General features: G+C 44.7%; 1 protein-coding gene across 1 annotated transcript in view; it reads left to right on the forward strand.

Annotated features, from left to right (window-relative positions):
• The window catches only part of SHISA6 (shisa family member 6), a gene marked incomplete at its 5' end in the record, with an annotated part of 271,566 nt that continues 256,586 nt past the window's right edge, over positions 1-14,980 (forward strand). The window contains one exon of the mRNA XM_011359132.1: positions 1-374. Within this exon, the coding sequence (XP_011357434.1) occupies positions 1-374 (374 nt within the window). The remainder of the gene's footprint in view (positions 375-14,980) is intronic.

Below are 14,980 nucleotides of genomic sequence, written 5' to 3' on the forward strand. Positions count from 1 at the left end.
GTCACCTACGAGACATGCTGGGGCTACTACGACGTGAGCGGCCAGTACGACAAGGAGTTCGAGTGCAATAACAGCGAGAGCGGCTACCTGTACTGCTGCGGCACCTGCTACTACCGCTTCTGCTGCAAGAAGCGCCACGAGAAGCTGGACCAGCGCCAGTGCAACAACTACCAGAGCCCGGTGTGGGTACAGACGCCCAGCACCAAGGTGGTTTCGCCAGGGCCCGAGAACAAGTACGACCCAGAGAAGGACAAGACCAACTTCACCGTCTACATCACCTGCGGGGTGATCGCCTTCGTCATCGTGGCTGGCGTCTTCGCCAAGGTCTCTTATGACAAGGCCCACCGCCCTCCGCGGGAGATGAACATCCACAGGTGAGAGCCTCTGCCCTGTGCCCGCCCCCAGTCTCCCCGCAGCCTCATCCCTCTTCACATGCTTCCCTTCTCCTCTTCACTCTTGGCATCGCCACGTTTCTCCTGACTCTCTAAAGTGAATTTCACTCTTGCTTCTTTGACGTGCAATAAATCAGCGCCTCTTGTACCTTCTCCATTTCTTCGAAACACACGCTTGGGTGGTAGGGGGTTTACAAAGCAATGTAAGGATTGGTGAAATCCATGGAGTTTGTGTATAAGAATTTTGCAAATTCTGTAATTCTGGATGGGGGTTTAGTTTTCATGGCATGTGGGCACTTTGGTGTAGGCTCTTATTACATTTGGTTTTCTGACTCAAACCTGAGCATCATCTTCAACATAGGAAATTGACCAATGTTAGAACCTTTGAAAAGAGTACCAAGTGATTTAGTGTAAACTGGATGGTGTTAGAAATGGGGGCGATATGCAAAGGATGCCTCCTGGGGGAAGAAGGAATAGATTTATCTGTTCCATGTTGACCAAGGGCAGATGGTGTCTCCTCATCGCATCCTGCCGAGTGGGCTGCTTATCTTTCCTGCTGAGCCTGGAGGACTTGTTCTTTTAAACCCTGTAGGCAGAACTCTCCGAGTTAACACTTCTTGCTGTGTTAAACCTGCTGGGCATCTTTCACTGCTTACATTAGGGAGGCGGTGGGGGCTGTCTTCTACCAAAACTTATGCCAAGAGCTCAAAATATGATAGTCCATGGTTTCACCCTGACTCGTACCCCACCACTCTAGCTCCCGGTGAGCCCTTTGGGAAGTCAAAGCCCAGAGAACAGGAAATCAGCCTCTTTTTTTTTTTTTTTTACTAACTGTAGGAACAAAGCACCCAGGGGATGTAAACTTAGCTCTGCTTCCAGTCGCCTTTTGATGATGAATGGTTGGACATGGTACTACAGAGTCCTTTCAGGGAACCGTGCCCTAGGAAATGCCTTCATTTCTGGCATATGGTGTGTGCACTGCCTTAATAACCAGGACAACCCTCCAGATCAGTCCTGCTTCTGAGTTTGCCCAGCAGGCGCCCACCCTGAGCCATATACCTTTAGCACATCTCTGCACATTATCATTTTAGCCTGAAAACCAGACCAAAATGTCCCTCACTGCTGTGGACATTAATCACTTGTACCTCGATGAAGAGAGAGAGAGGCAGATAGAAGTTTCTGGGCATGATTCCCCCCGCCCCCCACCCCTTGCTATTGTGGATGTTGAGAAAAGATGATATTCCCTGGCAGGTTTTATTGAGTCAGATCCTCAAAGTGTGGGTACTTCACTACTGACAAACTTGATGTCAGAATTAGGGTGCTTCCAGGAGTCCCTTTTATAATCCTCACTCATCACCCTAAGGTCCCACTGCCCTGCATCCCACTCCCATCTTATTTCTAAGGTAGTGAGTCTGTGCCTGGACTGGTCCCAGAAACTGATGGAGAAATTGTGACAAATGATCCATGGTCAGTGCTGGTTCTCAAATGCAGAAGATAGGTGAGACAGACAGCAAAATAAGGACAAGATACTCCCTGGGGCTTATTTGATGAAGAATTCTCTCTATTGGCTCACATTGGATAGAAGAGAAGGAATTGCTGGTGGGCAGATGTACCTAGTTCTTATCATTTCCCTGTCTCTGCTTCCAGGCCCAAAGGGTATCTCCTTTCACCTTCTCCTGTGGTCCTGGCTTCTCATCACAACTTCTTCTCTGACTGTGGCCTCCTTCTGGTTGATTCTTACAAACCTTTCTCTGGGTTTCTTTCCTCTCTGAGCCTTTGTTCTTTGCTCTCTTAGAGAGAGCCGGCCCCTGCCCTGACCTTGCCACCTCCTACAGAGTTTATTCATCATTACTTGAAAGGACACTGATAGTGTTTGGATGCTGGCAGTTGGCCTGTGCTGTACTGGTACTCTTAGTATTTTCTCCCCCTCCACTGACCTTCCCCCCACCAAAACTAGGGTAAATAGTTTGTGTATGGGTGTATGGCTCGATGGTGATGCCTTTAGGGGGCAGGAAAGAGAGGTAACCATGGAAAGGGAGGTGAATTTCAGCCCTCAGACCATTATGTAAATATGGGATATTTTCCCCTCAAATTCACCTCCTAATTTTATTCAGTTCACAGAACCTCTTACAGCAGCTGCAGTCTTGCCTGATCAGTACTTTGGAAACTGTCATATTGGTACTTGTTAGGTAGGGGACCAAGCTTGTCCCTGTGTTTGTGGGGGAGGAGACAGAACATGAAAGATCCATCTAGAACTCTTCATGAGTGACCTTGAGCTGTTCGGGGAAACTTATTTTTCAATTCTAGGTAACTCAGGCTCAACAGCATCCCATCTCGATCTCTTCCCAAGCATGTCAGGGTAAGTATGTATATTGCAGAGAGCTGCTCACTGACTCCTGGTTATGCATGTTAACCATGACTCCTCTCACTTTGCTCACACCTCAGAGGTCGCTGCTTGCTCTTCCGGGGATTTTATTGTGCAGAATGACTTCTTGGGGAATTGGGGTAGGGAAAAGGAGAGAGTGACAGAAAAAGCGATATTTACCATAATGAGTTTTCCCAGGGAAACTAAAAGGGAGAAAAAAGAAAGTATACTCTTCAGAGGTCAGCTGAGAAATTGGAATGTGCACTCAGTTATGTAGTTCTTGAACTACTTCAGCAAAGACCTTTCCTTTCTGAAAAGTCAAGGAGCTTATTCTTGTGTGATTCTCTTTGAAGATGTAGTAAGGCAAGCAGGGGCTGAGTGAGGAGGAGAACTGCCTCATTGAAAGGGATATTTGTGGGAGTGTTAGATGGGGCAAAAAGAAGGATGCTATCCCAAGATCAGCTGTCTGCCTCCTCCTGGGTTCCCAGGCTGGCCAGCCTTCCACCTGCCCTTGAGCACTCAGTCCTTAGAGCAGGGCTTCCTTTCACCTCTCCAGCCTTGAAAGAAAGAACAAATTCAGACTTTTCCAAAAGTGATGAGATCTTGCCATCCTGCTTCTGTGTGAGAAGTCAAGGTCTGAGGGGAAACAGCTCTCTGTTGATTCTGACAGATGAGCATAGTCACACTGAGCTGAACCACAGGGAAGAGAAAGAGATGGGCAGAGGAACCCCATGCGCAGAACCTGGAGAGCCCCTGATCATTGGGCACCCACCTTTCCCAACTCAAACCGCATTTGCCATCAGGATCTAAAATTCACCTTTCCCTTCTTTTCACCTGTCCAGGCCTAGGCTCAAACTGATGGACCGCAGGCATCAGAAGATTTTAATGTTTCATGAGCAGTTTTTGCAATGCTTTCCCGGGGCTGTTTGTTCAGCGAGGGACTGCCAGTTTTCTCCAAGGACAGGGGCTCTGCCTATGAAATGCCCTAGGAAATTGGCTCCCTTTTGATATTTGTGCTAGCTGCCTCACATTCAAACCTGTTCCTCCTTACCCTAAGTTGATTCATTAGTGTCTTAGAGACGAGATTCATTCTGGGGAAGGAACTGTGTGCCTTTTTTTTTTAAATGGCTAATTAACAGATGGGTCAGGAAGCTATTAGGATGCTGAAGATGCAGTTGATGAAGTCAGAGCTGTCCTGGGCCCTCCTACTGCCTGCACAGGGATGGAGGGGATGGCGGAATTGGAGGGTGGTGGCAGAGAAGTGCTCAGGGCTGTGGGAAGAAAAAACTGAGCAGATGTTTTTAGGAAAAAGGAAAAGTATTAGGAGGTGACCCCTATAGCCATCAAAGGGGCCCTTTATCTTTGGTTTCCTCTGCTTATTTCTAGAAGAATCAAGGGAACACTTCGTTCCACATTTTCTTCCTCTAGAAATTAATTACAAACCCAAGCTCTGTTTTTTCCTCGCAGAGACATAACTCCAGGACCACTTTGCTGGATGTTTAGTGAGTTCTCTTCCTGGGTTCCTGGGCAATGAGTTGTCAAATCACCCCAAACACTCTGTTTTTTTTTTTTTTTGAAGCACTGTGGGCTCATTATAATGAATTGATCTAAACAGAGAATCTACTTGCTTTTTGCTTCAAATTTAGCAATTGGAAGGAAAGAAAAACAGCGTCTTGCCTTGAACTGAAAATCTTAGTCTTGCATGTTTTCCATTTTCTTTGAGTAAAAGAAATGCATGTAGGGAAAACAGTGAAATTGTGGAAGAATTTAAGAAGGCTTATGGAGGAGGGGTTAAGGGAAGGACACCAGGAAAACAGAATGAAGCAAAAATAGTAAAAGGCGGAAGGTAATCTGGGAAGAATTGGATGATGTTACCCAGATCCTGTGCTTGGTTTCCTCCTGACACCTTAGCTATGTACATATTCATTCACTTAACAGATGTGCCCTGCTCGTATGCTGTGGGCAAGATATGTTTCAAACTGTAAAGTGGATGTTACTTTGGACATATGAGGCTACCAAGGTTCATTCTTGGTTTCGTAAGTCAGTCATGCAAATACTTTTCAAAAATTTCTGGAGTTGGCACTTCTCCTGGGGATGTTACTTGCTATCTTCGTGCCCTCTCTCACCTCATCTAAGCCCAGAAGGCATGCACATTTGTCCCTCTTAACATGCCCCAGGCTCAGAGCACATATATTTGGAAGAATCTGCTGCTAAGATACCAAGATGTTTACCTACAGTTCTAGGCTGCCAAAGCACATGTAGAGAAAAAGTCCAATTCATTGTTTTCAATCTATTTTAATGAGAGATCGGATTGACTGTGCAGTCGATTCAAATCAATTGTGCAGGAAGCAGTGGTTAAGACAGCTGAAAAAGTGAGCTGATTGAAAGAGGTTAATTCATTAGCCCTAGTCAGACATGCCCATGGATCCAGAAAAGAAGGGAACTACATCAAAAAAAGCTTCATTCTTCCACTTGCACTGCCTCATTTCTCCAGGGCCTGGCAGGATTGCCTTTAGATCTCAACTTTCTGTCTCCTTTTCTGTAGTCAGTGAGAATCCACCATTTGTTGGAACTAGCACCCAGCTACGGGCTATTGAATGTCACCACACTCCTTCCTCTGCCACACTCCCCTTATTCTGAGCCCTGCACAATCTATTTTTGAAATTATGGTGAATTCAAGTGCATTCTGTCTTACAATTTTTGTTATATCTCTTGACAGTATATATCTTGTGGAACCACAAAATTGTGGTTTGAACCTAGTGGTATATAAGATGTCTGAGATTGGTGAAGGAGGAGGGGGCTCTGACAGTCTATATTAGGGCCTAGGTTAAATTCATTTTTATAGTACCTTCTGCTGTAATTTTTTCCTCTTTTCTCTATTTTGAGAAGCTTCAACCTGTTATTTTCCCTTAGTCACACTTATGACCTCTCATTTCTAGCATCTTCTTTTGCAGATATTGCAGATAGGGAAGAGGGTTGGTGGGAGAGTTGACCAGTGAACCCTCAGAGGGTCTCAGTCCCTTGGCCTTGAGCAGGATTATTTCAATCCCATTCAGGACAGATTGCTAACTCTATTATTATTATTATTATTGTCATTATCATCATCATCATCATCATCATCATCATCAGGACAGATTGCTAACTATTATTATTGTCATTGTTGTTATTATTATTATTATTATTGTTATTATTATTCCTCTTCTGCTTCTCTTTCTTCTCTAGAAGTAAAAGCAGTAGGCCGAGTAGTGTTCACTATTATTTTGTCATCCACTACAGAATCAGAATTTTTATTGCAGGCAAATTCTTTAACCTAACTCTCTAATTTTATAAGTCCAGGGATGCTGGATCACAGTGCCAAGGTTTCCCAGCTAGTAGGTGAGTGAACATGGACTAGAAGCCAGGTGCCTGTGTCCTAGGCCAGCACTCTTTTCACAGTGCTGTTCAGCTTCATCTTGCCCAATGAAAATCTGATCTGCTTGACTTTACACACGTGGTTCTTATTCATCACCAAATAACTTTCAGATTAGAGATGTGAGTGACAGCTTTCTTCTTTACATTTTTTTTAGCCTTTCCTCATTCAGTTTTTCCTCCTACTAAAATGATTTCTATTAATTTTCCTTGGTCTTTTTGCAGTTTCTCCACATATCTTTTTAAAAGGGCAATAACCTGATCTAAGCATCATCTTTTAATAAAATATGAGTAATGCAGATCTTTGAAGGAAGAAGATAACAGTGCAAGCCAAAGAGTTGTGAACCAGGGCAATGGGTCACTCAATAAAACTGTGGGCAGAAATCTTAATTAAAAATTGGGCTTGTGAATGCCTTCTCTCCTTTCCCAGAGATGGGCAAGAATGCTGAGACCTAGCTACCAGGTCACTGATTTTCAGCTTTGACAGAGACCAGAAACCTGTGGGCCTGTGTGTGGGTTATTTCAGGTTTATCCTCCAGGATGGCTCCTATGTATCTAAGAGAGCTCTGTGAGCCACAGAAGCACATTCACTGGTGCCAGTCCCACCCTTACTCAGCTCTGGGCCAGGATAGCACAGGACCAAGGTGAATACAAGGTGAGGCGTCCAGAAAAGCTTCAGGGAGGATAGCTAATCAAGCTGGACACTTGGGTCCAATCATTATGTGAAATTAATCTTTGTGGCATGCAGTTTGGGGCCTTTGCCTGCAGTGTGCCTGATTCTTCCTTTGAAAGAACCAGGACACACATATTCTAATGTGTTATCCTTCTAAGCAGTCACCATGGGAGACTGCACACTGATTCTTCCCTGGAAAATGTTGCCACAGTTTCTCTTTTGGAAGTTCTTTCAGAGCCCATGGCACGTCATTGTGACTTTCCGTAATGGTAGCATATTTTTATCTTCTTAGGGAAGAATGGATTCTTGTAAGCAGCGGTAAGTCATGGGGCTGAGGCCAATGAATGAAATAGGTGATCAGTAGGTTATTCATCAGGAAAAAAGAGTGCCTCCAGTAATGAGACCTGCTCTCCTCCGAGCTGTGTCAGCTGTCTCCAAAGGCAGGTGCCCAGAAGAGGCATTCTGGTAATGAATGACAGCCCTGTAGATTAGGGCCTGCTCTCATGATGACCACATTGAGGGGGCCACTCCTCACGTGGAATGATAATTACTGGCCTTAAGAAAATCAGTTTCATGCTGTATCAGTGCGTTGAGGCAGACAGTGGAGGAGTTGGGAAAGGGGAGAAGAAGGGAGTTGAATACGCAGAAAACAGCTCAAATTACTGCTCAGAAAGGGTGGACAGGGGGAGAATGCCCCACATTTCTGCATGGTATAGTAGACAGAGAGCTTGATTTAGATTCCTAATTTGATAAAGGGACCCAATTTCTTTAGTGTGTAGGTGGCCAGGCTTGAGGTCAGAGCCAGGTGTTCTCTGTGCCCTCCTCCCTTCTGTCCATCTGAGTGCCATTGCTTCTGCAATTTGGCATTCAGATGAGGTCACTGCTTGGGCCAGACAGCCATCCATGAAGTAGAAATGTTAGCAAGCATGAGGAGATGGGCTCCTAGGGCCCAGTAGATTCCTAATGTGCATTGACTGTGCCTCCCACCAAAAAAGTACATTCATTTGATGAGATTGAACATAGCAATGGAACAGGGGTGGGACACACTGAGTTTAAGGGCAGGTGACCTGGGGCCATTAAATACAGCAGTCATTGCCTATTCTCATTCCTCTTTGCAGCTGGAGAAGCAGCAGGTTGTGCTGCTATGGGTAGTATGGCATTCCTTCCGCTCAGTCAGGTGTTAGTGGGTGGTGAGGGGTGCGGCAGTGGCATTGCTCCCACTGTGTTGGCTGGGGCAGAGCTTCTGGCCCTGCTGAACCGCCCCCCCCCCCTCCACCAAAGGGCACTCTTGGTCACTCTGGGTGGAGTCAGTCCTGTTCTGTGGCTGGAGATCCCGCTTGCCTCTGTTCAAGTGTCAGGAAGGGGAGAACTCAGTCTCCTAGGAGCTTACACAACCTTATAATCCTGCAACCCCAGAAAGCCAGTGTTGAGGAGGACCTGAGAGCTCAGTTATATGAGGACTCAAGTCATATGGATGAAGCAGGAGGGTGATAGGGAAACACTCATAAGAGCTCCCAGGTAAGGCTTGCTCCATACCTGGTATTTGGCTGGAATTGTCACACTGCATCTTTCCATCACCCTTTGAGTATAGGTCCTCATTTAACAGATGAGAAAATCAACTCAAAGAGGTTTAGTAACTTGCCCTAGGTCACACAGCTGGCATATTGCCTGTCTTCATCTTCTTTGGGGGCCAACAGGGCAGCTAGCTCTCACCTTCCCGGGTGTAAGTAGTTAGTGACACTCAGGTTACTTGAGAAATCAAAGATCCACCTGCCTGTGCCCTAGGACAGGTTGTCACAGTAAGGGATGGGAAGATAAATGACCTACTGATCAGAGTACTGTGGGACTGGGCCGGTGGCCCTCACTTACATTGCATGCAGGGTGCGAAGGAGCCCTGGGTGGTAAAAGGGCTCTTTTTCAAGAATGGATTGTATTGGCTGAGGATAGTGAGGGCAATACAAAGAAAATGTAAAAAATGAAAACAAAATGAAACACCCTGGTTTTAATTGTGAAAACAAAAAACACAAAACCTTTTACAGTATTGAAAGAACTCCAGGGCAATTCCGCATGAATCCTAGCTCCTAAGAGTAATATGGGAGCTATAAAAAATAAGCAATCTGGGGGTGAGAGGATGGACCTCGGGCTATTCCCAGTTTAATTACTGAGATGTACAGCTCACAAACAGCTCCATTTATCATATGTCCCCTCCTTGCCCCATTTATAACATCTAGCATTGTGCACACAAGACACAGAATTTCAGCCAGCTCACTTCTACTTCCCTGCTCTAGTTCTATTCTTTTCCGGTCTTGATTCTCTTTGCCCTGTTTCCTAATTCTTTGCTCTGTTTCTTGTGCCTTTAAGCCCTCTGTCCTGAAAGGCATGGGAAAGGAAGGAATCCTGGGGAAACCGCAGAAGTCCTGGGTTTTACTCTCAGGCTCCTGTCATTATGGTTGGTGGTGGTTATGACCTTGGGGTGGTCAGTGGTAGGGCTCATATTCCTTTCTCCACAACCCTAGGGCAGCGGTCCCTGACCAGGGCACTCATCTGATTGAGGTGAGTGTGGGAACCATTTCCTTGGCTCTCCCCAGGGAGGTGGAGTTTCTGAGGAGTGTTTTCAGTCCTCACCCTGGCGCATTCCCACTCTTGGCAAGAGGCTGGGGGAACCCTCGATCCTCTTTGCAGAAAGCCACTACCACCGTCTAAAGACCCATGGAGGCTGAATTCTGACCAGGTTTTGGGTGGCTACAACCTTGGCCCTGTTCCCCGGCATTTGGGAGAAGAGTCCTTGCTTTCTGCAGGCTTCACAAACACTCTCATTATTCCTGGCGTTTTGGCATTTGGTCTCGTGTTCTGTTCCCATTAGCTCCGGCATTAAAGACTCATTACTTAGGACATCTGTCCTTTGGACATATTTGTGGTTCCCTTAGCCAAATATCCTCTTCTGGGAGGTATGCTTTCCACCCAGTCACCTCTCCCTCCGGTCTTGCTGTCCCACTGAGGAGGGATCTGAGTGTGGAGAGGGAGTGCCTGGGCAGGAGGAATGGCTCTTCATTTTAAGTGGCATCAGACAGTGTGTTCCAGAGTCTTCTGAGGTCCTGGGAATGCAGACCTTTGCTGTTATCCCTAGGGGTTGAACAGGGAAGCGGGGCAAACCCCATAATAGCAAATAAGTTGTTGCCAAGAAAGCTTCTCTTCTATGGTCCTAGAATCAGCCTCAGATCTCATCAATAGGGAACTCTTGATAGTCTGGGCAGCTTTGCTGAGGGTGGTAGGATCATATTCACCCACTGCACTAAAATGGCAGGTCTAGAGGCCCAGACCAAGCTCAGAGGCTGCTCCAGGACCTGCAGAAGATCTGGATTCCAGCCTTACCATTGGACTAGCAGTTGACCCTCTCTGACTTTTTATTGCATCTTGAGACATTTGCCTGAACTTTCCCAGGAATGCTGTCCCATCAGCCTGGAAGGCTATGCTATGGGAAATCGCACAGCTTTTCTGTTCTCAGATCGAGTGTCAACAGCCAGCTTCTTACCTACCTCGTGCCAGTGCCTCCTCCCCCACCCTCAAAGGTTTGCAGAGAGAATCCGATCTTTTAGTAGAGGATCTGTTACTTCTCTCTCTTTTAAGTCACATCATTAAAATGTTCCTTCTTGTTTCTTTCGGTGTCTTTGTCCACTGTCACTTCTTTCTCCATCTGTCCTTCTTTTGATTCCTCTTCACTTTTGTTGAGCTGTGTTCCTTTCCCCTCTCTCTCCAGTGCTTCTTGAACTTGTCCTGCTTAACTACAACAATTTGGACTCTGCAAATTCAAAATTTCTCACATTGGACCTGGGAGGAGTTGTTTTTCTTTTTCTTATCTGATAAAAAAAGCTGTGATGAACAGATTAATAGCTCAGACAAGACTGTGCAGGGCACGTACACCATGCAGAAGGACAGATTGTTTTCAAGCAGGCTCTTCCATAGACAATTGGCATGCTAATTACAAATCATTTTTATCTATTCAATAAAATAGCTCTCCAAAGATCAGGGTTTTATTTATTTTTTTTCAGCCTAGTTTGTAATTCTGCAATGGCCTGGGCGGCAGTAAAAGTGCATTTTCTTCAGTGTTTTGTAATTTCCATGTCTTTTTCATTGATTGGGATTAGCCTGCCCCTCTTTCTGATGAATTGGTGACTGTAGGCTGCTTTGAATCCCTTTTTAATTCCTCTGGGGCTCCTGCTAATTTCCCCTCTTCTCGTTTCTTTTCTTTTGTATTTCTCTGAATTTTTAGAATCTAGAAACTCTCTTTTGGCTTCGAGAATTCTGTTACAAATTATGTCACAGCCTCAGGATGAGAGCTCGCCTCATTCTCTCCTACTACTGGATGACCAGCTGAGCATGAGAGGTTAGGAACCTGGGGGCAGACTTATCAAAACTTGCCTTGTCTCTGGGAAATTAGGGGACAGTGAACTTTGTCTTTGCTCCCTCTGTTCTTTCTCAATTGACTGTGCTGCCCAAGGAGCCTGCTCCTACATCATTGTTCCCAACACAACTGTTTTAATTAATGAGACCAGGATCACACCTACTGTAGGATATGACAGGGTGTACTTAGACAGCACCTGGACCCCTTATAGAAAGGACTTTGACCTCTCCAACATTGCCTGCTTATGTGGCTCTCGAGGGACACCTAGCAAAGCCCCCTTTCTCACTTTTGGAGGTTGTGATCCATCTTTCTTTGACTTAGCAAGGGTCCTCAACCTCCGGGCCATGGACTAGTACTGGTTCGTGGCCTGTTAGGAACTGGGCCACACAGTCGGAGGTGAGCGGTGGGCAAGCAAGTGAAGTTTCATCTGGATTTGCAGCTGCTTCTCAGTGCTAGCATCACCAACCTCAGCTCCACCTTAGATCATCAGGTATTAGATTCTCATAGAAGCACTGCCTGGTGCCAAAAAGGTTGGGTACTGTTGCCTTAGAACATGTTCTGGGAGCTGAGATAAGAGCCAGGCTAATCCCAGCTTTCATCATTTTCTGTCCCCATGACCTTGGGCAAGTCTCTTGACCCCACTATGGTCTATTAACCTGGCTGTGGGATGGGGGCTATCAAGTTGTGGAGGTGTGTTCTTCTTTGGCTCATTCTAATCTCAGCACACCTGGAAGGTTCGAAAAAACAGTCTACACCTGTACTTTTAACTGCACCAACCCTAGGGTGCGGCAGAAAATGCATTTGTCTTGCACACTCCATTCATAAGACTGCTATCTGCAACTGGCCTCATGGGAATGCATGTTTTTAGCACCTTGGATTCAGACTTTCTTGATTGAAAGGGATTTATGAGATGTTTTAATGCCTCTCCCTTTGGACGCCAGATCCCTCTCCTCTCACATCTAGAGCTAAGGCTCCCCAAACCTCCAGTAGTCCATTCTATTTTTAAGATGCAATTTCAGTTAGTTTTCATGGGATGCGGGGGCAACATTGACTTCCCCAGTGTGAGGTCTGCCCAGTGGAGCAGCCCAGAGGGAATGTATTCTTTCTACTATTGTCTTGTTTGTCTTGTTTGAATGGCAGTCAAGGCTCCCTTCAGTATTCCTTTCTCTTGAGTAAACATCCCTAGTTATAAGTCTGTTTCTCATGAGACATAGTTTTAAGTTTTCAGTCCTTTGCAAATGTTGTTTGTATAGAAATGGGATTATGTTCTAACACCCAAGTAATGTTGCCGAGAGCTACATGTTGATCTCAGTCATTCAAACAGAATTTAAACATCTAAGGATTTCTTTTGGGAAATTGATCGGTCTCCAGCCCTAGGCACTAATCCATCTTCTCCATTGTGATGTCAAGATGACATGAATGTTTGCCTGTTTTGTTCATTTCTGTGTTGTAGTGACTAGAGCAGTGCCTGGCACAAAGTAATTGCTCAGCAAATATGGTTGAATGAATGAATGAATTTAAGTGGAAAGGATTAGGGGTTGTCTTTTTTTGTGTACCCCACCCTTCAAATGGTTGCTTTAATATTTCTGAAAAGTCTGGGCTTGGTGTTGATGGTACTGAATTTCTCAGGCCTAGGTAAGTTTTCATATGATTCATGAGGCAAGGAATGGAGTATGTGGAGATGATACTTTTAGGGTTGAATACACTACCCTCAGGGGATGCACATCTACTCTCTGCCTAGATCATGGCTGGTCATCGAGCCACAGCCCCAGGACAGGCACCCATTGGGATGGAGTGACTTGCCCTGCTTGCCTAAAAAACAAAGCAAGCAGACTGAGCCTTCTCTTGCTGAGTTCTGCGTTGTTTATTGGCCGTGATGAATTCTGATTGTGCCGGGGACAACTCAGACCTGCAGAACAGCTCAGTGCAGATGCACAAACATTGTTACCACAACAAAAGAGATCTCCACATCCATTCGGAGCCTCTCTGTATGAGGAAGGCAGTCTTGTGCACACACAAAGCCGGCAGCTGTGTTTTTCAAGTGGACTGCGAGAGAACCAGGAATAAGGAGAACTAAATTAAGCCATTCTCCTTGGTCCATGTTTATTAAAAATATATTCACTTAACTTGTCCAGAGTGCGTATTTCAGAGACTAACGCACTCTGACTGACTGCCCAATAGAGAAGCATGAGGATGCGGTTAAAGAGGACACTAGCTCTTCCTAGGCTGTCAGTGTCAAGGAAAAGCTCAGTTAATTGTGACTCAAATAACCATAATACTTTACTTAACTGGAACAGTATGTCTACACTCTGCTTGTAGGGGAAATCCTAAAGAAGTAACTACCAAGATTTACTTTGGGGAAAAAAAAACCAAAAAACCTTCTATGGTTTGTTTTGCAGTTTTTACATGTATAGCTCTTTTTCCTAGATTATCTGCATTTTACTTAGTTTCCTCAGTGAAGGGAACTAAAAATTAGATTGGAGGCCCTCTTATGGAAGAACTTTGCATTCTTTAAAAAAATTATATTCAGCATACTCTACTTAATTAGGCAGGAATGCTTTTAGAAAATTCTTAAAAAACAAGAGTGTTCTCATTAGTCCTTAGGAATAAGAACATTAACTAGAATAGCTTATTCATAGATTAGTTCATCTATTTGGCCTTCTATCATACCAATTCAACAGTGTAAATTTTTTTCTACTCCTCTCGAATAAGAGAAAGGGCATGATTACGGGTCTAAACTAACCAGCCTGCTTGCTCTTAGCACAAGAAAACTTACTGGATACTAGCCAAAGTTATTCTCTCTCCTCCATGGCATTTAAATGGCTCAGAAATCCAGAGGCATGGCAGAGGCAGGAGGCTGGTTTCCATTTGTTCTTCTTTAGTGAGTAGTGACATTCATGGGATCCATGTGAAAAACATTAGTTGAGATAAAAAAGACTTACCAGATTAACTAAAGGCCTCCAGGTTTCCCACTTAACTTGGGGGGATCTAAGTTTTACCACTGAAGATAATGAAAAAAAATTCCAGATTTTTTTTTTTTTTTGGCACTCATTTGCCATATTTGTTTTCAAACAAGAAAACTCCATGAAGCTTGGAGGGGAGGGCAAGAGCTTGGTAGATCAGGACTCTGACTCTTCGCCTTGGTAATATGAAAAGCAAGGGTCTAGTGAAGTATATTGGTGGTCTGTTCAGAATTTCATTTAGTGTAAAGGTTGCACAGTAAAATAATGTAAACACTGTCAAAGCTGTTGATGTCGATGGCTCACTAAGGTGAAGAGAACTAGGCAGTTGAGGAAAGCTGAGTCCTGTCTGGGTAGATTTTTCCACTAAAGATTGAATACTAAAACATTTTATTCAGAAACCATTGCAGGGAGATGGTAAGTGAAAAAACAAACAAACAGATATGTAAATAATAGAGAGTTGGAATGATGGATGGATGGATAATGGATAGATGGATGGAGTGTTAGATGGATGAATGGATTTATGAATAGATGTATGAATGAATGGATGGATGGAGCATTAGATGGATGAATGAGTGGAAGGACAAATGGACAAATGGACGAATGGATAAGTGGGTAATTCAATGATATAAAGTCAGCCTCTAGTTTACTACGTATGTTTGAAATCTGTATTTACCACTTGCTAGTTGTGTGACTTTAGGCAAGATATCTAATCTCTCAAAATCTTAGTTTTCTTGTCAGTAAAATGTGGCTAATGGTAGCACCTGGCATATGAAGTTG

Source organism: Pteropus vampyrus, unplaced genomic scaffold (assembly GCF_000151845.1).
Source record: "Pteropus vampyrus isolate Shadow unplaced genomic scaffold, Pvam_2.0 Scaffold44, whole genome shotgun sequence".
In the NCBI taxonomy this organism is placed as follows: Eukaryota; Metazoa; Chordata; class Mammalia; order Chiroptera; family Pteropodidae; genus Pteropus; species Pteropus vampyrus.